Source organism: Scyliorhinus torazame, chromosome 31, assembly GCF_047496885.1.
Source record: "Scyliorhinus torazame isolate Kashiwa2021f chromosome 31, sScyTor2.1, whole genome shotgun sequence".
NCBI classification, from domain to species: Eukaryota; Metazoa; Chordata; class Chondrichthyes; order Carcharhiniformes; family Scyliorhinidae; genus Scyliorhinus; species Scyliorhinus torazame.
The window spans coordinates 15,653,862-15,678,459 of NC_092737.1; the positions used below are offsets into that span (position 1 = coordinate 15,653,862).

The 24,598-nt window shown below is 55.5% G+C and overlaps 1 protein-coding gene across 5 annotated transcripts in view; it reads right to left on the bottom strand.

Moving 5' to 3' along the window:
* The window catches only part of LOC140404715 (leucine-rich repeat-containing protein 55-like), an 81,022-nt gene extending 61,564 nt beyond the window's left edge, over positions 1–19,458 (bottom strand). For all 5 annotated transcript variants that reach the window (XR_011938557.1, XR_011938556.1, XR_011938554.1 and 2 more), the window contains exons 1-2: positions 19,313–19,458; positions 18,203–18,904 (exon numbers count right to left, since the gene is read on the bottom strand). Coding sequence is in view for 1 of the 5 variants with exons in the window: in XM_072493395.1 (XP_072349496.1) it covers positions 18,203–18,806 (604 nt within the window). In the remaining 4 variants the exon portion in view is untranslated. The remainder of the gene's footprint in view (positions 1–18,202; positions 18,905–19,312) is intronic.
* Positions 19,459–24,598: the final 5,140 nt, after the last annotated feature.

Consider the following 24,598-nt stretch of genomic DNA (forward strand, 5'->3'; position numbering starts at 1 on the left):
GGGCAGTGGGATTAGTTTGGGATGATACAGGGCTATGGGGACAGAGTGGGGCAGTGGGATTAGGTTGGGGATTGATACAGGTCCATGGCAAGAGAGCGGGGCAGTGGAATTAGTTTGGGATTGATACAGGGTTATGGGGAGTGAGTGGGGCAGTGGGATTAGTTTGGGATTGATACAGGGCTATGGGGAGTGAGTGGGGCAGTGGGATTAGTTTTGGATTGATACTGGGCTATGGGTAGAGAGTGGGGCTGTGGGATTAGTTTGGGGATTGATATAGGGCTATGGGGAGAGAGTGGGGCAGTGCGATTAGTTTGGAGATTGATACAGGGCTATGGGGAGAAAGTGGGCAGTGAGATCAGTTTGGGGGTTGATACAGGGCAATGGGGAGTGAGTGGGGCAGAGAGATTAGTTTGGGATTGATACAGGGCTATGGGGAGAGAGTGTGCCAGTGGGATTAGTTTGGATCTTGATACAGGGCTATGGGGAGAGAGGGGCAGTGGGATTAATTTTGGGATTGATACAGTGCTATGGGGAGAGAGTGGGGCAGTGGGATTAGTTTGAGGGTTGATACAGGGCTATGGGGAGAGAGTGGGGCTGTTGGATTAGTTTGCGGATTGATACAGGGCTACGGGGAGATAGTGGGGCAGCGGGATTAGTTTGGGATTGATACAAGGCTATGGGGAGAGAGTGGGGCAGTGGGATTAGTTTGAGGATTGATACAGGACTATGTGGAGAGAGTGGGGCAGTGGGATTAATTTGGGTATTGATACAGGACTATGGGGAGAGAGCGGGACAGTGGGATTAGTTTGGGATTGAAACAAGGCTATGGAGAGAGAGTGGGACAGTGGGATAAATTTGGGGATTGATACTGGGCTATGGGGAGAGAGTGGGGCACTGAGATTAGTTTGGAGATTGATACAGGGCTATGGGGAGAGAGCGGGGCAGTGGGATAAATTTGGGGATTGATACAGGGCTATCGGGAGAGCGTGGGGCAGTGGGATTAGTTTGGGGATTGATACAGGGCCATGGGGAGAGAGTGGGGCAGTGGGATTAGTTTGGGGATTGATACAGGGCTATGGGGAGAGGGTGGGGCAGTGGGATTAGTTTGGGGATTGATACAGGTTTATGGGGAGAGAACGGGCAGAGGGATTAGTTTGGGGATTGATACAGGGCTATGGGGAGAGGGTGGGGCACTGGGATTAGTTTGGGGATTGACACAGGTCTATAGGGAGAGAACGGGGCAGTGGGATTAGTTTGGAGATTGATACAGGGCTCTGGGGAGAAGCGGGGCAGTGGGATTAGTTTGGGGATTGATACAGGGCTATGGGGAGCGAGCGGGGCAGTGGGATTAGTTTGGGATTGATACTGGGCTACGGGGAGACAGTTGGGCAGTGGGATTAGTTTGAGGATTGATAGATGGCTACGGGGAGAGGGTGGGGCAGTGGGAATAGTTTGGGGATTAATACACGGCTATGGGGAGAGAGTGGGGCAGTGGGATTAGTTTGAGATTGATACAGGGCTATGGGGAGGGAGTGGGGCAGTGGGATTAGTTTGGGATTAATACAGGGCTATGGGGAGAGGGTGGGGAAGTGGGATTTGTTTGGGGATTGATACAGGTCTATGGGGAGAGAACGGGGCAGTGGGATTAGTTTGGGGATTGATACAGGGCTTTGGGGAGAGAGTGGGGCAGTGGGATTAGTTTGGGATTGATACAGGGCTATGGGGAGAGAGTGGGGCAGTGGTATTAGTTTGGGGATTGATACAGGGCTATGGGGAGAGAGCGGGGCAGTGGGATTAGTTTGGGATTGATAGAGGACTATGGGAAGAGAGTGGGGCAGTGGGATTAGTTTGGGGTTTGATCCAGGGCTATGGGGAGAGAGAGGGGCAGTGGGATTAGTTTGGGGACTGATACAGGACAATGGGGAGAGTGTGGGGCAGTGGGATTAGTTTGGGGATTAATACATGGCTGTGGGGCGAGAGTGGGGCAGTGGGATTTGTTTGGGAATTGATACAGGGCTATGGGGAGAGAGCGGGGCAGTGGGATTAGTTTGGGGATTGATACAGGACTATGTGGAGAGAGTGGGGTAGTGGGATTAATTTGGGGATTGTAACAGGGCTATGGGCAGAGAGTGGGGCAGTGGGAATAGTTTGGGGATTAATACACGGCTATGGGGAGAGAGTGGGGCAGTGGGATTAGTTTGGGGTTTGATACAGGGCTATGGGGAGAGAGTGGGGCAGTGGGATTAGTTTGGGATTGATACAGGGCTATGGGGAGAGAGTGGGGCAGTGGTATTAGTTTGGGGATTGATACAGGGCTATGGGGAGAGAGCGGGGCAGTGGGATTAGTTTGGGATTGATAGAGGACTATGGGAAGAGAGTGGGGCAGTGGGATTAGTTTGGGGTTTGATCCAGGGCTATGGGGAGAGAGAGGGGCAGTGGGATTAGTTTGGGGACTGATACAGGACAATGGGGAGAGTGTGGGGCAGTGGGATTAGTTTGGGGATTAATACATGGCTGTGGGGCGAGAGTGGGGCAGTGGGATTTGTTTGGGAATTGATACAGGGCTATGGGGAGAGAGCGGGGCAGTGGGATTAGTTTGGGGATTGATACAGGACTATGTGGAGAGAGTGGGGTAGTGGGATTAATTTGGGGATTGTAACAGGGCTATGGGCAGAGAGTGGGGCAGTGGGAATAGTTTGGGGATTAATACACGGCTATGGGGAGAGAGTGGGGCAGTGGGATTAGTTTGGGGTTTGATACAGGGCTATGGGGAGAGAGTGGGGCAGTTGTATTAGTTTGGGGATTGATACAGGGCTTTGGGGAGAGAGTGGGGCAGTGGGATTAGTTTGGGATTGATACAGGGCTATGGGGAGAGAGTGGGGCAGTGGTATTAGTTTGGGGATTGATACAGGGCTATGGGGAGAGAGCGGGGCAGTGGGATTAGTTTGGGATTGATACAGGACTATGGGAAGAGAGTGGGGCAGTGGGATTAGTTTGGGGTTTGATCCAGGGCTATGGGGAGAGAGAGGGGCAGTGGGATTAGTTTGGGGACTGATACAGGACAATGGGGAGAGTGTGGGGCAGTGGGATTAGTTTGGGGATTAATACACGGCTGTGGGGCGAGAGTGGGGCAGTGGGATTTGTTTGGGAATTGATACAGGGCTATGGGGAGAGAGCGGGGCAGTGGGATTAGTTTGGGGATTGATACAGGACTATGTGGAGAGAGTGGGGTAGTGGGATTAATTTGGGGATTGTAACAGGGCTATGGGCAGAGAGTGGGGCAGTGGGAATAGTTTGGGGATTAATACACGGCTATGGGGAGAGAGTGGGGCAGTGGGATTAGTTTGGGATGATACAGGGCTATGGGGACAGAGTGGGGCAGTGGGATTAGGTTGGGGATTGATACAGGTCCATGGCAAGAGAGCGGGGCAGTGGAATTAGTTTGGGATTGATACAGGGTTATGGGGAGTGAGTGGGGCAGTGGGATTAGTTTGGGATTGATACAGGGCTATGGGGAGTGAGTGGGGCAGTGGGATTAGTTTTGGATTGATACTGGGCTATGGGTAGAGAGTGGGGCTGTGGGATTAGTTTGGGGATTGATATAGGGCTATGGGGAGAGAGTGGGGCAGTGCGATTAGTTTGGGGATTGATACAGGGCTATGGGGAGAAAGTGGGCAGTGAGATCAGTTTGGGGGTTGATACAGGGCAATGGGGAGTGAGTGGGGCAGAGAGATTAGTTTGGGATTGATACAGGGCTATGGGGAGAGAGTGTGCCAGTGGGATTAGTTTGGATCTTGATACAGGGCTATGGGGAGAGAGGGGCAGTGGGATTAATTTTGGGATTGATACAGTGCTATGGGGAGAGAGTGGGGCAGTGGGATTACTTTGGGATTGATACAGGGCTATGGGGAAAGAGCGGGGCAGAAGGATTAGTTTGGGGATTGATACAGGGCTATGCGGAGAGAGTGGGGCAGTGGGATTAGTTTGAGGGTTGATACAGGCCTATGGGGAGAGAGTGGGGCTGTTGGATTAGTTTGCGGATTGATACAGGGCTACGGGGAGATAGTGGGGCAGCGGGATTAGTTTGGGATTGATACAAGGCTATGGGGAGAGAGTGGGGCAGTGGGATTAGTTTGAGGATTGATACAGGACTATGTGGAGAGAGTGGGGCAGTGGGATTAATTTGGGTATTGATACAGGACTATGGGGAGAGAGCGGGACAGTGGGATTAGTTTGGGATTGAAAGAAGGCTATGGAGAGAGAGTGGGACAGTGGGATAAATTTGGGGATTGATACTGGGCTATGGGGAGAGAGTGGGGCACTGAGATTAGTTTGGAGATTGATACAGGGCTATGGGGAGAGAGCGGGGCAGTGGGATAAATTTGGGGATTGATACAGGGCTATCGGGAGAGCGTGGGGCAGTGGGATTAGTTTGGGGATTGATACAGGGCCATGGGGAGAGAGTGGGGCAGTGGGATTAGTTTGGGGATTGATACAGGGCTATGGGGAGAGGGTGGGGCAGTGGGATTAGTTTGGGGATTGATACAGGTTTATGGGGAGAGAACGGGCAGAGGGATTAGTTTGGGGATTGATACAGGGCTATGGGGAGAGGGTGGGGCACTGGGATTAGTTTGGGGATTGACACAGGTCTATAGGGAGAGAACGGGGCAGTGGGATTAGTCTGGGGATTGATACAGGACTATGGGGAGAGAGTGGGGCAGTGGGATTAGTTTGGGATTGATACAGGACTATGTGGAGAGAGTGGGGCAGTGGGATTAATTTGTGGATCGATACAGGGCTATGGGGAGAAAGTGGGGCAGTGGGATTAGTTTGGGGATTGATACAGGGCTATGGGGAGAGAGTGGGGCACTGGGATTAGTTTGGAGATTGATACAGGGCTATGGGGAGAGAATGGGGCAGTGGGATTAGTTTGGGGATTGATACAGGGCTATGGGGAGAGAGCGGGGCAGTGGGATTAGTTTGGGATTGATACAGGACTATGTGGAGAGAGTGGGGCAGTGCGATTAATTTGCGAATTGATACAGGGCTATGGGGAGAGAGTGGGGCAGTGGGATTAGTTTGGGGATTGATACAGGGCTATGAGGAGAGGGTGGGGCATTGGCATTAGTTTGGGGATTGATAATGGGCTATGGGGAGAGAGCAGGGTAATGGGATTAGTTTGGGGATTGATACAGGGCTATGGGGAGTGCGTGGGGCATTGGGTTTAGTTTGGGGATTGATAATGGGCTATGGGGAGAGAGTGGGGCAGTCTGATTAGATTGGGATTGATACAGGGCTATGGGGAGTGGGTGGGGCAGTGGGATTAGTTTGGGGATTGATACAGGGCTATGCGGAGAGGGTGGGGCAGTGGGATTAGTTTGGGGATTGATAATGGGCAATAGGGAGAGAGCGGGGCAGTGGGATTAGTTTGGGGATTGATACAGGGCTATGGGGAGAGAGTGGGGCAGTGGGATGAGTTTGGGGATTGATACAGGGCTATGGGGAGAGTGGGGCAGTGGGATTAGTTTGGGGATTGACACAGGGCTATGGGGAGAGAGTGGGGCAGTGGGATTAGTTTGGGGATTGATACAGGGCTATGGGGAGAGAGTGGGGCAGTGGGATTAGTTTGGGGGTTGATACAGGGCTATGGGGAGAGAGTGGGGCAGTGAGATTAGTTTGGGGATTGATTCAGGGCTATGGGGAGAGAGTGGGGCAGTGGGATGAGTTTGGGGATTGATACAGGGCTATGGGGAGAGTGGGACGGCGGGATTAGTTTGGGATTGATACAGGGCTATGGGGAGAGAGTGGGGCAGTGGGATTAGTTTGGGGATTGACACAGGGCTATGGGGAGAGAGTGGGGCAGTGGGATTAGTTTGGGGATTGATACAGGGCTATGGGGAGAGAGTGGGGCAGTGGGATTAGTTTGGGGATTGATACAGGGCTATGGGGAGAGAGTGGGGCAGTGAGATTAGTTTGGGGATTGATTCAGGGCTATGGGGAGAGAGTGGGGCAGTGGGATGAGTTTGGGGATTGATACAGGGCTATGGGGAGAGTGGGACGGCGGGATTAGTTTGGGATTGATACAGGGCTATGGGGAGAGAGTGGGGCAGTGGGATTAGTTTGGGGATTGATACAGGGCTATGGGGAGAAAGTGGGGCAGTGGGATTAGTTTGGGGATTGATACAGGGCTATGGGGAGAGAGTGGGGCAGTGGGATTAGTTTGGGATTGATACAGGGCTATGGGGAGAGAGTGGGGCAGTGGGATTAGTTTGGGGATTGATACAGGGCTATGGGGAGAGAGTGGGGCAGTGGGATTAGTTTGGGGATTGATACAGGGCCATGGGGAGAGAGTGGGGCAGTGGGATTAGTTTGGGGATTGATACAGGGCTATGGGGAGAGGGTGGGGCAGTGGGATTAGTTTGGGGATTGATACAGGTTTATGGGGAGAGAACGGGGCAGAGGGATTAGTTTGGGGATTGATACAGGGCTATGGGGAGAGGGTGGGGCACTGGGATTAGTTTGGGGATTGACACAGGTCTATAGGGAGAGAACGGGGCAGTGGGATTAGTCTGGGGATTGATACAGGACTATGGGGAGAGAGTGGGGCAGTGGGATTAGTTTGGGATTGATACAGGACTATGTGGAGAGAGTGGGGCAGTGGGATTAATTTGTGGATTGATACAGGGCTATGGGGAGAGGCTGGGGCAGTGGGATTAGTTTGGGGATTGATACAGGTCTGTGGTGAGAGAGCGGGGCAGTGGGATTATTTTGGGGATTGATACAGGTCTATGGGGAGAGAGCGGGGCAGTGGGATTAGTTTGGGATTGATACAGGACTATGTGGAGAGAGTGGGGCAGTGCGATTAATTTGCGAATTGATACAGGGCTATGGGGAGAGAGTGGGGCAGTGGGATTAGTTTGGGGATTGATACAGGGCTATGAGGAGAGGGTGGGGCATTGGGATTAGTTTGGGGATTGATAATGGGCTATGGGGAGAGAGCAGGGTAATGGGATTAGTTTGGGGATTGATACAGGGCTATGGGGAGTGCGTGGGGCATTGGGATTAGTTTGGGGATTGATAATGGGCTATGGGGAGAGAGTGGGGCAGTCTGATTAGATTGGGATTGATACAGGGCTATGGGGAGTGGGTGGGGCAGTGGGATTAGTTTGGGGATTGATACAGGGCTATGCGGAGAGGGTGGGGCAGTGGGATTAGTTTGGGGATTGATAATGAGCTATGGGGAGAGAGCGGGGCAGTGGGATTAGTTTGGGGATTGATACAGGGCTATGGGGAGAGAGTGGGGCAGTGGGATGAGTTTGGGGATTGATACAGGGCTATGGGGAGAGTGGGGCAGTGGGATTAGTTTGGGTATTGACACAGGGCTATGGGGAGAGAGTGGGGCAGTGGGATTAGTTTAGGGATTGATACAGGGCTATGGGGAGAGAGTGGGGCAGTGGGATTAGTTTGGGGGTTGATACAGGGCTATGGGGAGAGAGTGGGGCAGTGAGATGAGTTTGGGGATTGATACAGGGCTATGGGGAGAGTGGGACGGCGGGATTAGTTTGGGATTGATACAGGGCTATGGGGAGAGAGTGGGGCAGTGGGATTAGTTTCGGGATTGACACAGGGCTATGGGGAGAGAGTCGGGCAGTGGGATTAGTTTGGGGATTGATACAGGGCTATGGGGAGAGAGTGGGGCAGTGGGATTAGTTTGGGGGTTGATACAGGGCTATGGGGAGAGAGTGGGGCAGTGAGATTAGTTTGGGGATTGATTCAGGGCTATGGGGAGAGAGTGGGGCAGTGGGATGAGTTTGGGGATTGATACAGGGCTATGGGGAGAGTGGGACGGCGGGATTAGTTTGGGATTGATACAGGGCTATGGGGAGAGAGTGGGGCAGTGGGATTAGTTTCGGGATTGACACAGGGCTATGGGGAGAGAGTCGGGCAGTGGGATTAGTTTGGGGATTGATACAGGGCTATGGGGAGAGAGTGGGGCAGTGGGATTAGTTTGGGGATTGATACAGGGCTATGGGGAGAGAGTGGGGCAGTGAGATTAGTTTGGGGATTGATTCAGGGCTATGGGGAGAGAGTGGGGCAGTGGGATGAGTTTGGGGATTGATACAGGGCTATGGGGAGAGTGGGACGGCGGGATTAGTTTGGGATTGATACAGGGCTATGGGGAGAGAGTGGGGCAGTGGGATTAGTTTGGGGATTGATACAGGGCTATGGGGAGAAAGTGGGGCAGTGGGATTAGTTTGGGGATTGATACAGGGCTATGGGGAGAGAGTGGGGCAGTGGGATTAGTTTGGGATTGATACAGGGCTATGGGGAGAGAGTGGGGCAGTGGGATTAGTTTGGGGATTGATACAGGGCTATGGGGAGAGAGTGGGGCAGTGGGATTAGTTTGGGGATTGAGACAGGGCTATGGGTAGAGAGTGGGGCAGTGGGATTAGTTTGGGGATTGAGACAGGCTCGGGGGAGAGACCGAGGTAGTGGGATCTGCTGAAATTCTGTGTATTGACACTGTACTCACATTTCGAAGGTACTGCGAGGTGTCGAAGCTCCTGAAGTCTGACTCCCAGCATGCAAGCTACAGCAAACGGAAGTTAACCAAATAGATGTTTGAAAGAAATCTCAGTAATTCAGCTGCACTACAAACAGACTGTGAATGAAGGTTGTATGGAGGAGGGTGGTGTAAACAAGGTGGGCTGGATGCCAAAAAAGAAGGGGCTGGTGTTCATCATTTCAATGAGGAACCTGTGAGTGACTCCTTAAACCAATGTCACAAACACTGTGGTGTGAAAAGCTGGGCACGATCCACAGTGACAACCAGACTTCATCATCCACTTGCTCCGCAAAGTCAAATCAAAGGCACTCAACATGCTGTGATCTAATGAACTCTGTATTTGACTCCAGTAGACAGTAATTAGACACTTACAGAGATTGAACTAATAGTGTGCACGAGTTAGAGTTCATTTTTCAGCATAAAGCTCCCTCGGCTCTTTGTCTATCAAACACTCCCAGGACAGGTACAGCACGGGGTTAGATACAGAGTAAAGCTCCCTCTACACTGTCCCCATCAAACACTCCCAGGACAGGTACAGCACGGGGTTAGATACAGAGTAAAGCTCCCTCTACACTGTCCCCATCAAACACTCCCAGGACAGGTACAGCACGGGGTTAGATACAGAGTAAAGCTGCCTCTACACTGTCCCCATCACACACTCCCAGGACAGGTACAGCACGGGGTTAGATACAGAGTAAAGCTCCCTCTACACTGTCCCCATCAAACACTCTCAGGACAGGTACAGCACGGGGTTAGATACAGAGTAAAGCTCCCTCGACACTGTCCCCATCAAACACTCCCAGGACAGGTACAGCACGGGGTTAGATACAGAGTAAAGCTCCCTCTACACTGTCCCCATCAAACACACCCAGGACAGGTACAGCACGGGATTAGATACAGAGTAAAGCTCCCTCTACACTGTCCCCATCAAACACTCCCAGGACAGGTACAGCACGGGGTTAGATACAGAGTAATGCTCCCTCTACACTGTCCCCATTAAACACTCCCAGGACAGGTACAGCACGGGGTTAGATACAGAGTAAAGCTCCCTCTACACTGTCCCCATCAAACACTCCCAGGACAGGTACAGCACGGGGTTAGATACAGAGTATGCACTGTCCCCATCAAACACTCCCAGGACAGGTACAGCACGGGGTTAGATACAGAGTAATGCTCCCTCTACACTGTCCCCATCAAACACTCCCAGGACAGGTCGATTAAATTTAGAAGAATGCTCCTCCTGAATATGATTGGAGCTAAGGACAGAGCTAGTGATTGGGACAGCCGGAACCCTGGCCCCCAATTGCAGTGCGATTGAAATTGGGAATGAGCGAAGGTTTCGGAAATGGCAGGAGAATTTTAAATATTTTAAATATAGAAGCCAGAGAGTAGCAATGGAAGGGTGCTTTTCATATTGGAGGGCTGTGATGAGTGGTGTTCCGCAGGGATCAGTGCTGGGACCTTTGCTGTTCGTAGTATATATAAATGATTTGGAAGAAAATGTAACAGGTCTGATTAGTAAGTTTGTGGACGACACAAAGGTTAGTGGCATTGCGGATAGCGATGAGGACTGTCAGAGGATACAGCAGGGCTTAGATCGTTTGGAGACTTGGGCGGAGAGATGGCAGATGGAGTTTAATCCGGAGAAATGTGAAGTAACGCATTTTGGAAGGTCTAATACAGGTAGAGACTATACAGTGAATGGTAGAACCCTCAAGAATATTGACAGTCAGAGAGATCTTGGTGTACAGGTCCACAGGTCACTGAAAGGGGCAACACATGTGGAGAAGGTAGTCAAGAAGGCATAAGGCATGCTTGCCTTCATTGGCCGGGGCATTGAGTATAAAAATTGACAAGTCATGTTGCAGCTGTATAGAACCTTAGTTAGGCCACACTTGAAGTACAGTGTTCAATTCTGGTCGCCACACTACCAGAAGGATGTGAAAGAGATTTACCAGGATGTTGCCTGGTATGGAGGACATTAGCTATGAGGAGAAGTTGAATAAACTCGGTTTGTTCTTGCTGGAACGAAGGAGGTTGAGGGATGACTTGATAGAGGTCTACAAAATTATGAGGGGCATAGACAAAGTGGATAGTCAGAGGCTTTTCCCCGGGGTAGAGGGGTCAATTACTAGGGGGCATAGGTTTAAGGTGCGAGGGGCAAGGTTTAGAGTAGATGTGCGAGGGAAGTTTTTTTACACAGAGGGTAGTGGGTGCCTGGAACTCGCTGCCGGAGGAGGTGGTGGAAGCAGGGACGATAATGACGTTTAAGGGGCATCTTGACAAATACATGATAAGGATGGGAATAGAGGGATACGGACCCCGGAAACGTGGAAGATTTTAGTTTAGACGGGCAGCATGGTCGGCATAGGCTTGGAGGGCCGAAGGGCCTGTTCCTGTGCTGTACGTTTCTTTGTTCTGTTGCACTGATGACGGGTAAAGAGGCAGTTACTTGAGCACAGCGGCAGTGGGAGGAGTGGCGGGGTGGGAAATGGCGGCGGGGGTGGGAAATGGCTGAAGGTGACTTGGTGCAAGTTAAGTCAAAGGTCGTGGGAGCTAGAATCAGCACCCTTAACACTTGCTTGTACCTGCATGCTAACCTTGTGTGACTCATGCCCCCGGACACCCAGATCCCTCTGTACCACCCGATTCTGCAATCTCTCTCCATTTCGAACCAAAGAATTTCTACGGTGCAGAAGGTGGCCATTCGGCCCATCGAGTAAGCACCGACCCTCTGAATGAGCACCCTATCTAGTCCCACTCCCCCGCCCCATCCCCACAACCCTCTAACCCCACCCAACCTGCACATCTTTGGACATGAAGGGGGAGTTTATATCACAGACAACCCACCTGACCTGCACATCTTTGGACTGTGGGAGGAAACCGGAGCACCCGGAGGAAACCTATGCAGACACGGAGGGGGAGAACGTGCAAACTCCACTCGGACAGTCACCCGAGGCCGGAACCGCACCCGGGTCCCCGGCGATGCGAGGCAGCAGTGCTAACTACTGTGCCGCCCATTTGGGCAGTACATTGGTTGTCCATTCTTCCTGCCACGTTGGACAAGCTGGCGCTTTCACGCGTTGCACCCCCAAATCTTTATTGCGCGCGCACATAAACTGCCCCTCATCCCATTGCGGCTCCCCTAACTTCCTCTCGACGACCTGCTTCCCGCCCCATCTTGGTGTACGCGGCAGAGTTAGCCAGGTCCGCTCAGCGCCGCCCCCCCCCCCCCCCGATGGTGAATAGCGAGGTTTTAACTCGGATCGGGCCGATGCCGGGGCCCCCGCACTTTGACGGGCGAGCTGCCACCTGCTGTGGAGTGTGATTGGAATCAGGAAAGTCTCCCAGTTGGGGAAGAGAGACAACTATTCATCTTCTCCGCCGTCGCTCCGATAGCTGACGCAGCCATCGCAGGCCTGAGATTTACTGCAGACTCTAAATTGGTCTCTTTACTCCTGTTCATTTATCTTCTCCTCGATCTGCTTGTCAACGAGACACACACTGAATATGGAAGAGCTTGTTACTTCCCATCTCCGCAAATTCCCTGGTCCCCCTGTACCATGCAGCGAGATTATCCTCACGCGCGATGACCCAGTTCCGACAGAGTTCTATCGCCAGTATTTGCATTGAATTTACTCTTTCGGGGCTTGTGGGTGTCCCTGGGAGAGACCAGCATTTTGACTATCCCGAATTGCCCTTGAACTGAGGGATAATCTTGCACAGTGAGTGACCGTCTCAATCAGAGACTGACCGTCTCACTCAGAGAGTGACCCAAGGATGTTCCCTTTTCTTAAGATGTTCCCATCACCTCCATGGATTCCATCACCCCATGGGCTGTAGCAGTCTTTACGTCAAGGTGGTGATCTGAAGGCCAGCATGTCGCTGCAATGAAGGCCGTCCATCTCAAGGGCCTAATCTCTTGGAGACTCGCCTCAAAGATCTGACCTCAAGGAGTTTGCCTCACCTCGAGACAGTCTCACCTCGACAGGTAGGGTAATCGAGTCAGTGATCTGACCTCGAGGGGATTGGCTCATGTTAAATTGGTAGACACGCACATTGAGCCCATGAGTTTTGAGAAGTACACGTTTTCCAGTTGACCATGTAACTGGGAGCCCATCGTTGGGTTAACCATTGGTTAACGCTGCAACTTAACCACTGTTTGCACATGGTTGGTGGGGGTGGGGGCGGGGGGGCACGGGGCGGGGGGGTGGCTGTGGACGGCAGTGAGGCGGCTTCCCATAACTGGACAACCAGGTGCGACCAGCAGTATAGCTCAAGTCTGCCAGCTCCACTCTACTTCAAACAGGAAACACTTGCAGCCAGTCCCCGAGAAGGAACTGCGGTGGTTAAAACGGACTTCAGGATGCCCTCATTTTCATCTGTGCGACAACATCTCCACTGAAAGATTAATGATCCCTGCACATTTCTACCGCGGTAATTAAAACCGATTGCGGGAATCTATTGGGGTCAGTCCATCCGCTCCCTTATAGGAGTCGACAACGGGAACATCGAGGCTGTCATCGAGGATTCTCGATGCCAAAAAAAAAGTAAGTATTTCAAACTTATGTGGGACAAAGTCTGAAGCCTTCAGAAGCTCCGTGGGCCAAACGGTTTTATGTGAGAGAGAGATAGAGAGTGAGAGAGAGACAGAGAGAGAGAGAGGCTGCGAGATTGAGAGGGAGAGGGATGGATGGAGAGAGAGAGACACACAGACAGAGAAAGTGACAGAGTGTGATAGAGAGTGACACTGACAGAGTGAGAGTGAGTGAAACAGTGAGACACAGAGAGAGAGTGAGAGGGTGAGAGTGAGTGAGACACAGAGAGACAGACAGAGAGGAGTGAGTGAACGAGATAGCGAGACACAGAGAGACTGACAGAGAGAGAGAGAGAGTGAACGAAACAGCGAGACACAGAAAGAGAGAGTTAGAGGGAGAGAGTGAATGAGTCAACGAGACACAGAGAGACTGACAGAGAGAGAGGGAGAGAGTGAACGAAACAGCGAGACACAGAAAGAGAGAGTTAGAGGGTGAGAGTGAGTAAGCCAACGAGACACAGAGAGACTGACAAGAGAGAGAAGACAACAGGGCAGAAATGATAGAGTGAGACAGGCAGAGAGAGATTGAGAGACAGAGAGAGAGAGAGAGAGATACACAGCCAGAACCAGAGGGACATTGAGAGAGAGAGAGAGAGGTACAGGGGGAATGATTGAGGGAGAATCATACAAGGAGGGAGACAGAACCAGAGAGAGAGAGGGAGTGAGAGAGAGAGAGTTGAAAATCGACAGTGGAGAACAAGAACTTTAGGAATGGAGAGGACTGCAAAACATCTGGCGGATTCTAAAAATAATATTCTACCACACAGTCACACGCTCTCTCAGATGTCTGGGCTGCGACATGAATACCGTGTATTTATAGGCAGACGAAGGAAAGTTGGGGTCGCAGAACTGCGTGTTCTTCATTATAACAGCGTCCTTCTATTTTGTAACCAGTCTCCCACCAGTGAGGACATCCTTCGGGTACAAAAACACTGTAAATAACACCTTCCCATTTCTCACGGAGGCAACAGGTACATCTCTCAATCCCCCGGTTACTTCACCGCAGGCCACAGATATCCTCCACAACCGTGTCCCCCATCGGCCCTCGCTTCGCCCGTAGCCCCCCCCCCCCACCACCACCTTCTCCAGGGACAATTAGGGTTGGGCGATAAATGCTTGGTCTAGCCCCCCCCGCCCCCCCGCGGTTTGCAAATGGTCCCATCGATGCACCGTCCCGCCCAATCTTCGCCTCGCCCTGCCAGCACACCCCTTCCTCCCTCGTGTCCCGATCCAGCCCCCAAACCCGATTCACCTCCACTGCTCCCCGTGGTTACGAGTTAACATTCCAACCACTTCAAACAACGTTTAATGTTGAGCGTTATCATCGGCACAGAGCTCTTACCGTGCTGGTTAATTCTACGTCCTCGGAACAATAGCCGCCAGAATCCAAAAGGAAACTTTGCAGAAGGAGGCCATTTGGCCCTCCGTCCCTCTGCTGGTACAGCTTTGGTCGAGTTATCGAATTAGTTGTTCCTCATCCGAGACCTATTCCCTTCCCGGGCCGAGGGGCGCACTAAGACAGACCTCTGTCCGTTCCCATAGCTGGTTATTCCTGGAATGGCGTCCTCGATTAATAAGGGGATCAGGGGTGATGGGGAGAAAGCAGGAGAATGAAGGTGAGGAAGGTATCAGCCACGATCGAACGGCGAAGGAGACCCGATGGGCCGAATGGTTTAACTATGCTCCGCTATCTTCTGGTCTACGGTCTGCCGCCAGCGGGCTTATAGCTTGAGGGGGAGCACCACTCCGCATCAAACATGGCTGACCCAGGAGTCTCTCCCGCTCTTACCACAGCCATTGGCGCATTTGGAAGACACGCTCGACCAGTCACCAGTCCCCGTTCCTCGGCCATCAAGTCCTGGGATGGGACTCGAACCCAGATCGTCTGGCTCAGAGGCAGGGGGCGCTAACCCACAGGGTCCTTCCATTTGCTTCTCTTTTCCAGCATTTCTCCAATTGCCTTCGGACAGTTACGGTTGAACCTGCTGCCCATGCCGATTCAGGCCTCAGCACTCGAACATGCCAAATAGGAGCCATTCGGCCCCTCGAGAGCCTGCACCACCATTCAATAAGAACGTGGCTTCTCTGTTTCGAATTCCCCATCCTCCATCTATCGTCCCGATTGCCTTTAATTCCCTCGTCCAACCAGAATCCACCTACCTCCACCTTGAATAATATTCGGTAAGGGCAATGATAAATTGCCCTTAGTGACCAAAAAAGATGAGGAGGGGCTATTGGATTACGGGGATCGGGTAGATTGACCATGCTAAAAGTGCCCCTCAACGTCCAAAGATGCTAAATTGTCCCTTCGTGTCCGAAAGGTTAGCTGGGGTTACGGGGCGAGGGTGAAGGCGTGGGCTAAAGTGGGGCGCTCTTTCCAAGAGCCGGTGCAGACTCGATGGGCCGAATGGCCTCCTTCTGCACTGTAAATTCTATGATAATCTATGATAGATCATAGATCATAGAATTTACAGTGCCGAAGGAGGCCATTCGGCCCATCGAGTCTGCACCGGCTCTTGGAAAGAGCACCCTACCCAAGGTCAACACCTCCACCCTATCCCCATAACCCAGTAACCCCACCCAACACTAAGGGCAATTTTGGACACTAAGGGCAATTTATCATGGCCAATCCACCTAACCTGCTCATCTTTGGACTGTGGGAGGAAACCGGAGCACCCGGAGGAAACCCACGCACACACGGGGAGGACGTGCAGACTCCGCACAGACAGTGACCCAAGCCGGGAATCAAACCTGGGACCCTGGAGCTGTGAAGCAATTGTGCTATCCACAATGCTACCGTGCTGCCCATGGGTGGATTGACTGCGCTAAATTGACCCTGAGTGTCCACGGATATGCAGGTTAGGTAGGGTTACGGGGGTAGGGTGGGGGAGTGGGGTAGGGTGCTCTTTCAGACAGTTGGTGCTGACTTGATGGGCTGAATGGCCTTCTTCTGAACTGTAGTGATTCCACGGTCTCCTAATAGTTCCCCACCCTGGTAAACAGTTTCTCAGGACTCATCCTGTCCCTTTGTGATTCATGAATTCAATCCCCTCTAATCTTCACTGCTCTAAGGAGCCAAACCCCAGCGTCCCCACATCTCTCATCCAATCACATCTTCACCTTTTGGACTTGGACTTTCCGCAGTCTAATAAGAAGTGAAGGTTGCCGCAGACCACAAGGTGTTTTCCCCTTTAAGAGAGAGAGAGCTGCCTGGTGGTGATTTAACCTGAGGGTCACCACACCTCAGGCAAGGGGCCAGGGTGGGAAGGGCTGACATAGGTAACCTCAGCCGGTGGGGGAATCTCCCGCCTTGTGGTCGCTCGGCATCGGCGAACCAGCCGTCTGGCCAACTGAGCTAAACCACCCCCTCGACGGAATCCTCCGGCCCCGACGGAATTCTCCAGTCCCCCCGACGGGATCCTCTAGTCCCGACGACGGGATCCTCCAGTCCCGACGGGATTCCCCAGTCCCAGCGGGATTCCCCAGTCGACGACGGGATCCGCCATTCCCGACAGCGGGATTCTCCAGTCCTGACGGGATTCCCCAGTTCCAACGGGATCCTCCAGCCCTGACGGGATTCCCCAGTCCCGACGACGGGATCCTCCAGTCCCGACAGGATCCTCCAGTCCCCCCGACGGGATCGTCCAGTCCCGACGACGGGATTCTCCAGTTCCGACGGCCCCCGACGGGATCCTCCAGTCCCGACGACGGGATTCTCCAGTTCCGACGGGATTCTCTAGTTCCGACGGGATTCCCCAGTTCCGACGGGATCCTCCAGTCCCTCCGACGGGATCCTCCAGTCCCTCCGACGGGATCCTCCATTCCCGACGGGATTCCCCAGTCCCGACGGGATCCTCCAGTCCCGACAGGATCCTCCAGTCCCCCCGACGGGATCGTCCAGTCCCCCCGACGGGATCCTCCAGTCCGCCCGACGGGATCCTCCAGTCCCTCCAACGGGATCCTCTAGTCCCTCTGACGGGATCCTCCAGTCCAGACAGGATCCTCCGGTCCCTCGGACGGGATTCTCCATTCCCGACGGGATCTCCAGTCCCGACGGGATCCGCCAGTCCCGGCAGGATCCTCCATTCCCGACGAGATCCTCCAGTCCCGACGACGGGATCCTCCAGCGCCCCCGACGGGATCCTCCATTCCCGACGGGATTCCCCAGTCCCGACGGGATCCTCCAGTCCCGACGGGATCCTCCAGTCCCGACGGGATCCTCCATTCTCGATGGGACTCCCCAGTCCCGACGGGATCCTCCAGTCCCGACGGGATTCCCCAGTCCCGACGGGATTCCCCAGTCCCGACGGGGTCCTCCAGTTCCGACGGGATCCTCCAGTTCCGACGGGATCCTTCAGTCCCTCCGACGGGATCCTCCAGTCCCGACGGGATTCCCCAGTCCCGACGGGGTCCTCCAGTCCCGATGGGATTCCCCAGTCCCGACGGGGTCCTCCAGTCCCGACGGGATCCTCCAGTCCCGATGGGACTCCCCAGTCCCGACGGGATCCTCCAGTCCCGACGGGATTCCCCAGTCCCGACGGGGTCCTCAAGTCCCGACGGGATTCCCCAGTCCCGACGGGGTCCTCCAGTCCCGACGGGATTCCCCAGTCCCGACGGGGTCCTCCAGTCCCGACGGGATTCCCCAGTCCCGACGGGGTCCTCCATTCCCGACGGGATTCCCCAGTCCCGACGGGGTCCTCCAGTCCCCCCGACTCTCAGCAGCATCGAGGGGGAGGTGGGAACAACAGTAAAATCCCGATGACAGTGGCGGGTCCGGAAGATGCGGCCACCGTCTAATGGTGGGCTGCCTCCGCGGGGTGGGGGGGGGGGCGGGGGGGGGGGGGGGGAGTTGGGGAGAGGGGTGGGGTGGGGGGGGGGGTTGCGGCGAGGCTGCTGGGACATTTCGGCAACCTTGGCAAAAAATAGTAAGTTAAAGCGTAGACTGGGTGAGGCCTTTGAGACTCCGACCATCCCGACCACCCCCCCCCCAAAACCCTCACCCCCCCCACCCCCCACCCCCCCTCCCCCAGCCGCCTTACCGGAGTTGCACTGCTGGAGGTTCCTGGTCACCCATTTGAGAAGTGGCTCGGAGGCACAGCCGCAGACCCAGGGATTGCCGGCCAGTCGGACGGTGGCGGTGGGCGGCAGGCCGTCCAGCAGCTGGTGGCTGACGAAGGTGAGGCCATTGTAGCTGAGGTCCACGTGCTGGAGACGGGGCAGGCCGGAGAGAGCCCGGGGCGCGATGACCGCCAGCCCGGGGTTGTGGCTGAGCAGCAGCCTGGCCAGGCTGCGAACCGGCCTCAGCAGCTCCTGGCCCACCTGGCTCAGGTTGTTGTAGCTCAGGTCGAGGTGGGTGAGCCTCCTGAGGGGGAGGAAGAGGCCGGCGGGCAGCTCGGACAGACAGTTGTTGCGGAGGTCCAGGAACATCAGCTCGGCGTGGCAGGAGAAGTAGCCAGCGGGCAGGGTGAGGACCTTATTGTGCGCCAGGCTGAGATTGGTGATGTGCCGGGGAAGACCAGAGGGAGCCACGATCAAATCCTTCTGGCTGCAGTCCAAAGCTTTATTCCAGCAGGAACACGACGCTGGGCAGCTCCTCGCTAGTCCCCGAGCCATGAACAGCAGGAGCAGGGAGCTCACATACATAATCCTGGCCTCTGTACTGTCGTCTCCCTCTCTTCTCCCTCCACCGCCGGGCTGGAAGGAGCTGAATCCCTTCAACCACCTTCATGCACCCATGGACCCTGTGAACGAGAAAGGGGGGGGGGAAATCTCGACAATGAATAAGAAGAGCAGGAACGGGGGCACTTCAAGGAATGAAAAGAAAAACGCTTATTGTCACAAGTAGACTTTAAATTAAGTTATTGCGAAAAGCCCCTAGTCGCCACATTCCGGCGCCTGTTCGGGGAATTGAACCGTGCTGCTGGCCTGCCTTGGTCTGCTTTAAAAGCCAGAGATTTAGCCAGACGGGCTTCGAGATAAGAGACTTCTTCCCCCCCATCCAACCGCCCCCCACCTCAAACTCACTAGAACAACACAGACACAGCAACAGGAGCCATCAATCAATGCACAATCTCCTCGCTTGCTATCTTTTTTATATTCCCCTCCGCTCTGCTACATTTTACTGCATCACAATAAATGAATTTACTCACCAAAGCTTCAAGGGAAGAGACAAAGAAGCAGACAGGCGTCTCTCTGTGTCGCTCTCATGCTCTCCAGCTGGAGATTATTCCAAGGATGGGCCCCTCCTCCCATTCAGAACGCTGCCTCCTCCTTCTCCAGTGCAACACCCACCCCCAGCTCCCAAACCCCGTCCCCCCTCCCCACCCCCAAGCTCAGCTTTTGTGGGCTTGAGGAGGGAAAGGGGGGGGAAGAGGAGGGGTTTTCGTCCAGCTGACAGTGTGAGGGAGGGAGGGAAGGAGAGAGAGAGAGAGAGAGGGAGAGTTGGAGAGAGAAAGAGGGAGAGGGACAGAGAGAGGGAGGGAGAGGGAGAAAGAGAGAGAGAGAGGGAGAGGGACAGAGAGAGAGAGGGAGGGAGAGGGAGAAAGAGAGAGGGAGAGGGACAGAGAGGGAGAGAGAGAAGGAGAGGGAGAGAGACTCTGAGGAACAGAGAGGAGAGGGAGAGAGGAACAGAGAGAGGGAGGGGGAGAGAGAGAGGGAGGGAGGGAGAGTGAGAGAGGGAGGGAAGGAGAGAGAGAGGGAGAGAGATAGTGAGGGATGGAGAGAGAGAGAGAGGGAGAGGGAGGGAAGGAGAGGGACAGAGCGAGAGAGAGGGAGAGGGAGAGAGAGAGAGGGAGGGAAGGAGAGAGAGCGAGAGAGAGGGACAGAGCGAGAGAGAGGGACAGAGAGAGAGAGAGGGACAAAGCGAGAGAGAGGGACAGAGCGAGAGAGACGGACAGAGCGAGAGAGGGACAGAGCGAGAGAGAGGGACAGAGTGAGCGAGGGACAGAGCGAGAGAGGGACAGAGAGAGAGAGGGACAGAGCGAGAGAGGGACAGAGCGAGAGAGAGGGACAGAGCGAGAGAGGGACAGTGCGAGAGAGGGACAGAGCGAGAGTGGGACAGAGCGAGAGAGGGACAGAGCGAAAGAGGGACAGAGCGAGAGAGAGGGACAGAGCGAGAGAGGGACAGAACGAGAGAGAGGGACAGAGCGAGAGAGGGACAGAGCGAGAGAGGGACAGAGCGAGAGTGAGAGAGGGACAGAGCGAGAGAGGGACAGAGCGAGAGAGGGACAGAGCGAGAGAGGGACAGTGCGAGAGAGGGACAGAGCGAGAGAGGGACAGAGCGAGAGAGGGACAGTGCGAGAAAGGGACAGAGCGAGAGAGGGACAGTGCGAGAGAGGGACAGTGCGAGAGAGGGACAGAGCGAGAGAGGGACAGAGCGAGAAAGGGACAGTGCGAGAGAGGGACAGTGCGAGAGAGGGACAGTGCGAGAAAGGGACAGAGCGAGAGAGGGACAGAGCGAGAGAGGGACAGTGCGAGAAAGGGACAGAGCGAGAGAGGGACAGAGCGAGAGAGGGACAGTGCGAGAGAGGGACAGTGCGAGAAAGGGACAGAGCGAGAGAGGGACAGAGCGAGAGAGGGACAGAGCGAGAGAGGGACAGAGCGAGAGAGGGACAGTGCGAGAGAGGGACAGAGCGAGAGAGGGACAGAGCGAGAGAGGGACAGAGCGAGAGAGGGACAGAGCGAGAGAGAGGGACAGAGCGAGAGAGGGACAGAGCGAGAGAGGGACAGAGCGAGAGAGGGACAGTGCAAGAGAGGGACAGAGCGAGAGAGAGGGACAGTGCGAGAGAGGGACAGTGCGAGAGAGGGACAGAGCGAGAGAGGGACAGTGCGAGAGAGGGACAGAGCGAGAGAGGGACAGAGCGAGAGAGGGACAGAGCGAGAGAGGGACAGAGCGAGAGAGAGGGACAGAGCGAGAGAGGGACAGAGCGAGAGAGGGACAGAGCGAGAGAGGGACAGAGCGAGAGAGGGACAGAGCGAGAGAGGGACAGAGCGAGAGAGGGACAGTGCGAGAGAGGGACAGAGCGAGAGAGGGACAGAGCGAGAGAGGGACAGAGCGAGAGAGGGACAGAGCGAGAGAGAGGGACAGAGCGAGAGAGGGACAGAGCGAGAGAGGGACAGAGCGAGAGAGGGACAGAGCGAGAGAGGGACAGAGCGAGAGAGGGACAGTGCGAGAGAGGGACAGAGCGAGAGAGGGACAGAGCGAGAGAGGGACAGAGCGAGAGAGAGGGACAGAGCGAGAGAGGGACAGAGCGAGAGAGGGACAGAGCGAGAGAGGGACAGTGCGAGAGAGGGACAGAGCGAGAGAGGGACAGAGCGAGAGAGGGACAGAGCGAGAGAGGGACAGAGCGAGAGAGGGACAGAGCGAGAGAGGGACAGTGCGAGAGAGGGACAGTGCGAGAGAGGGACAGAGCGAGAGAGGGACAGAGCGAGAGAGGGACAGTGCGAGAGAGAGGGACAGAGCGAGAGAGGGACAGAGCGAGAGAGGGACAGAGCGAGAGAGGGACAGAGCGAGAGAGGGACAGTGCGAGAGAGGGACAGAGCGAGAGAGGGACAGAGCGAGAGAGGGACAGAGCGAGAGAGGGACAGAGCGAGAGAGGGACAGTGCGAGAGAGGGACAGTGCGAGAGAGGGACAGAGCGAGAGAGGGACAGAGCGAGAGAGGGACAGAGCGAGAGAGGGACAGTGCGAGAGAGGGACAGAGCGAGAGAGGGACAGAGCGAGAGAGGGACAGTGCGAGAAAGGGACAGAGCGAGAGAGGGACAGTGCGAGAGAGGGACAGTGCGAGAGAGGGACAGAGCGAGAGAGGGACAGAGCGAGAAAGGGACAGTGCGAGAGAGGGACAGTGCGAGAGAGGGACAGTGCGAGAAAGGGACAGAGCGAGAGAGGGACAGAGCGAGAGAGGGACAGAGCGAGAGAGGGACAGAGCGAGAGAGGGACAGTGCAAGAGAGGGACAGAGCGAGAGAGAGGGACAGTGCGAGAGAGGGACAGTGCGAGAGAGGGACAGAGCGAGAGAGGGACAGTGCGAGAGAGGGACAGAGCGAGAGAGGGACAGAGCGAGAGAGGGACAGAGCGAGAGAGGGACAGAGCGAGAGAGAGGGACAGAGCGAGAGAGGGACAGAGCGAGAGAGGGACAGAGCGAGAGAGGGACAGAGCGAGAGAGGGACAGAGCGAGAGAGGGACAGAGCGAGAGAGGGACAGTGCGAGAGAGGGACAGAGCGAGAGAGGGACAGAGCGAGAGAGGGACAGAGCGAGAGAGGGACAGAGCGAGAGAGAGGGACAGAGCGAGAGAGGGACAGAGCGAGAGAGGGACAGAGCGAGAGAGGGACAGAGCGAGAGAGGGACAGAGCGAGAGAGGGACAGTGCGAGAGAGGGACAGAGCGAGAGAGGGACAGAGCGAGAGAGGGACAGAGCGAGAGAGAGGGACAGAGCGAGAGAGGGACAGAGCGAGAGAGGGACAGAGCGAGAGAGGGACAGTGCGAGAGAGGGACAGAGCGAGAGAGGGACAGAGCGAGAGAGGGACAGAGCGAGAGAGGGACAGAGCGAGAGAGGGACAGAGCGAGAGAGGGACAGTGCGAGAGAGGGACAGTGCGAGAGAGGGACAGAGCGAGAGAGGGACAGAGCGAGAGAGGGACAGTGCGAGAGAGAGGGACAGAGCGAGAGAGGGACAGAGCGAGAGAGGGACAGAGCGAGAGAGGGACAGAGCGAGAGAGGGACAGTGCGAGAGAGGGACAGAGCGAGAGAGGGACAGAGCGAGAGAGGGACAGAGCGAGAGAGGGACAGAGCGAGAGAGGGACAGTGCGAGAGAGGGACAGTGCGAGAGAGGGACAGAGCGAGAGAGGGACAGAGCGAGAGAGGGACAGAGCGAGAGAGGGACAGTGCGAGAGAGGGACAGAGCGAGAGAGGGACAGAGCGAGAGAGGGACAGTGCGAGAAAGGGACAGAGCGAGAGAGGGACAGTGCGAGAGAGGGACAGTGCGAGAGAGGGACAGAGCGAGAGAGGGACAGAGCGAGAAAGGGACAGTGCGAGAGAGGGACAGTGCGAGAGAGGGACAGTGCGAGAAAGGGACAGAGCGAGAGAGGGACAGAGCGAGAGAGGGACAGTGCGAGAAAGGGACAGAGCGAGAGAGGGACAGAGCGAGAGAGGGACAGTGCGAGAGAGGGACAGTGCGAGAAAGGGACAGAGCGAGAAAGGGACAGAGCGAGAGAGGAACAGTGCGAGAGAGGGACAGTGCGAGAGAGGGACAGAGCGAGAGAGGGACAGAGCGAGAGAGGGACAGAGCGAGAGAGGGACAGAGCGAGAGAGGGACAGTGCGAGAGAGGGACAGAGCGAGAGAGGGACAGAGCGAGAGAGGGACAGAGCGAGAGAGGGACAGAGCGAGAGAGAGGGACAGAGCGAGAGAGGGACAGAGCGAGAGAGGGACAGAGCGAGAGAGGGACAGTGCAAGAGAGGGACAGAGCGAGAGAGAGGGACAGTGCGAGAGAGGGACAGTGCGAGAGAGGGACAGAGCGAGAGAGGGACAGTGCGAGAGAGGGACAGAGCGAGAGAGGGACAGAGCGAGAGAGGGACAGAGCGAGAGAGGGACAGAGCGAGAGAGAGGGACAGAGCGAGAGAGGGACAGAGCGAGAGAGGGACAGAGCGAGAGAGGGACAGAGCGAGAGAGGGACAGAGCGAGAGAGGGACAGAGCGAGAGAGGGACAGTGCGAGAGAGGGACAGAGCGAGAGAGGGACAGAGCGAGAGAGGGACAGAGCGAGAGAGGGACAGAGCGAGAGAGAGGGACAGAGCGAGAGAGGGACAGAGCGAGAGAGGGACAGAGCGAGAGAGGGACAGAGCGAGAGAGGGACAGAGCGAGAGAGGGACAGTGCGAGAGAGGGACAGAGCGAGAGAGGGACAGAGCGAGAGAGGGACAGAGCGAGAGAGAGGGACAGAGCGAGAGAGGGACAGAGCGAGAGAGGGACAGAGCGAGAGAGGGACAGTGCGAGAGAGGGACAGAGCGAGAGAGGGACAGAGCGAGAGAGGGACAGAGCGAGAGAGGGACAGAGCGAGAGAGGGACAGAGCGAGAGAGGGACAGTGCGAGAGAGGGACAGTGCGAGAGAGGGACAGAGCGAGAGAGGGACAGAGCGAGAGAGGGACAGTGCGAGAGAGAGGGACAGAGCGAGAGAGGGACAGAGCGAGAGAGGGACAGAGCGAGAGAGGGACAGAGCGAGAGAGGGACAGTGCGAGAGAGGGACAGAGCGAGAGAGGGACAGAGCGAGAGAGGGGCAGAGCGAGAGAGAGGGACAGAGCGAGAGAGAGGGACAGAGCGAGAGAGAGGGACAGAGCGAGAGAGGGACAGAGCGAGAGAGGGACAGAGCGAGAGAGGGACAGAGCGAGAGAGGGACAGAGCGAGAGAGGGACAGTGCGAGAGAGAGGGACAGAGCGAGAGAGGGACAGTGC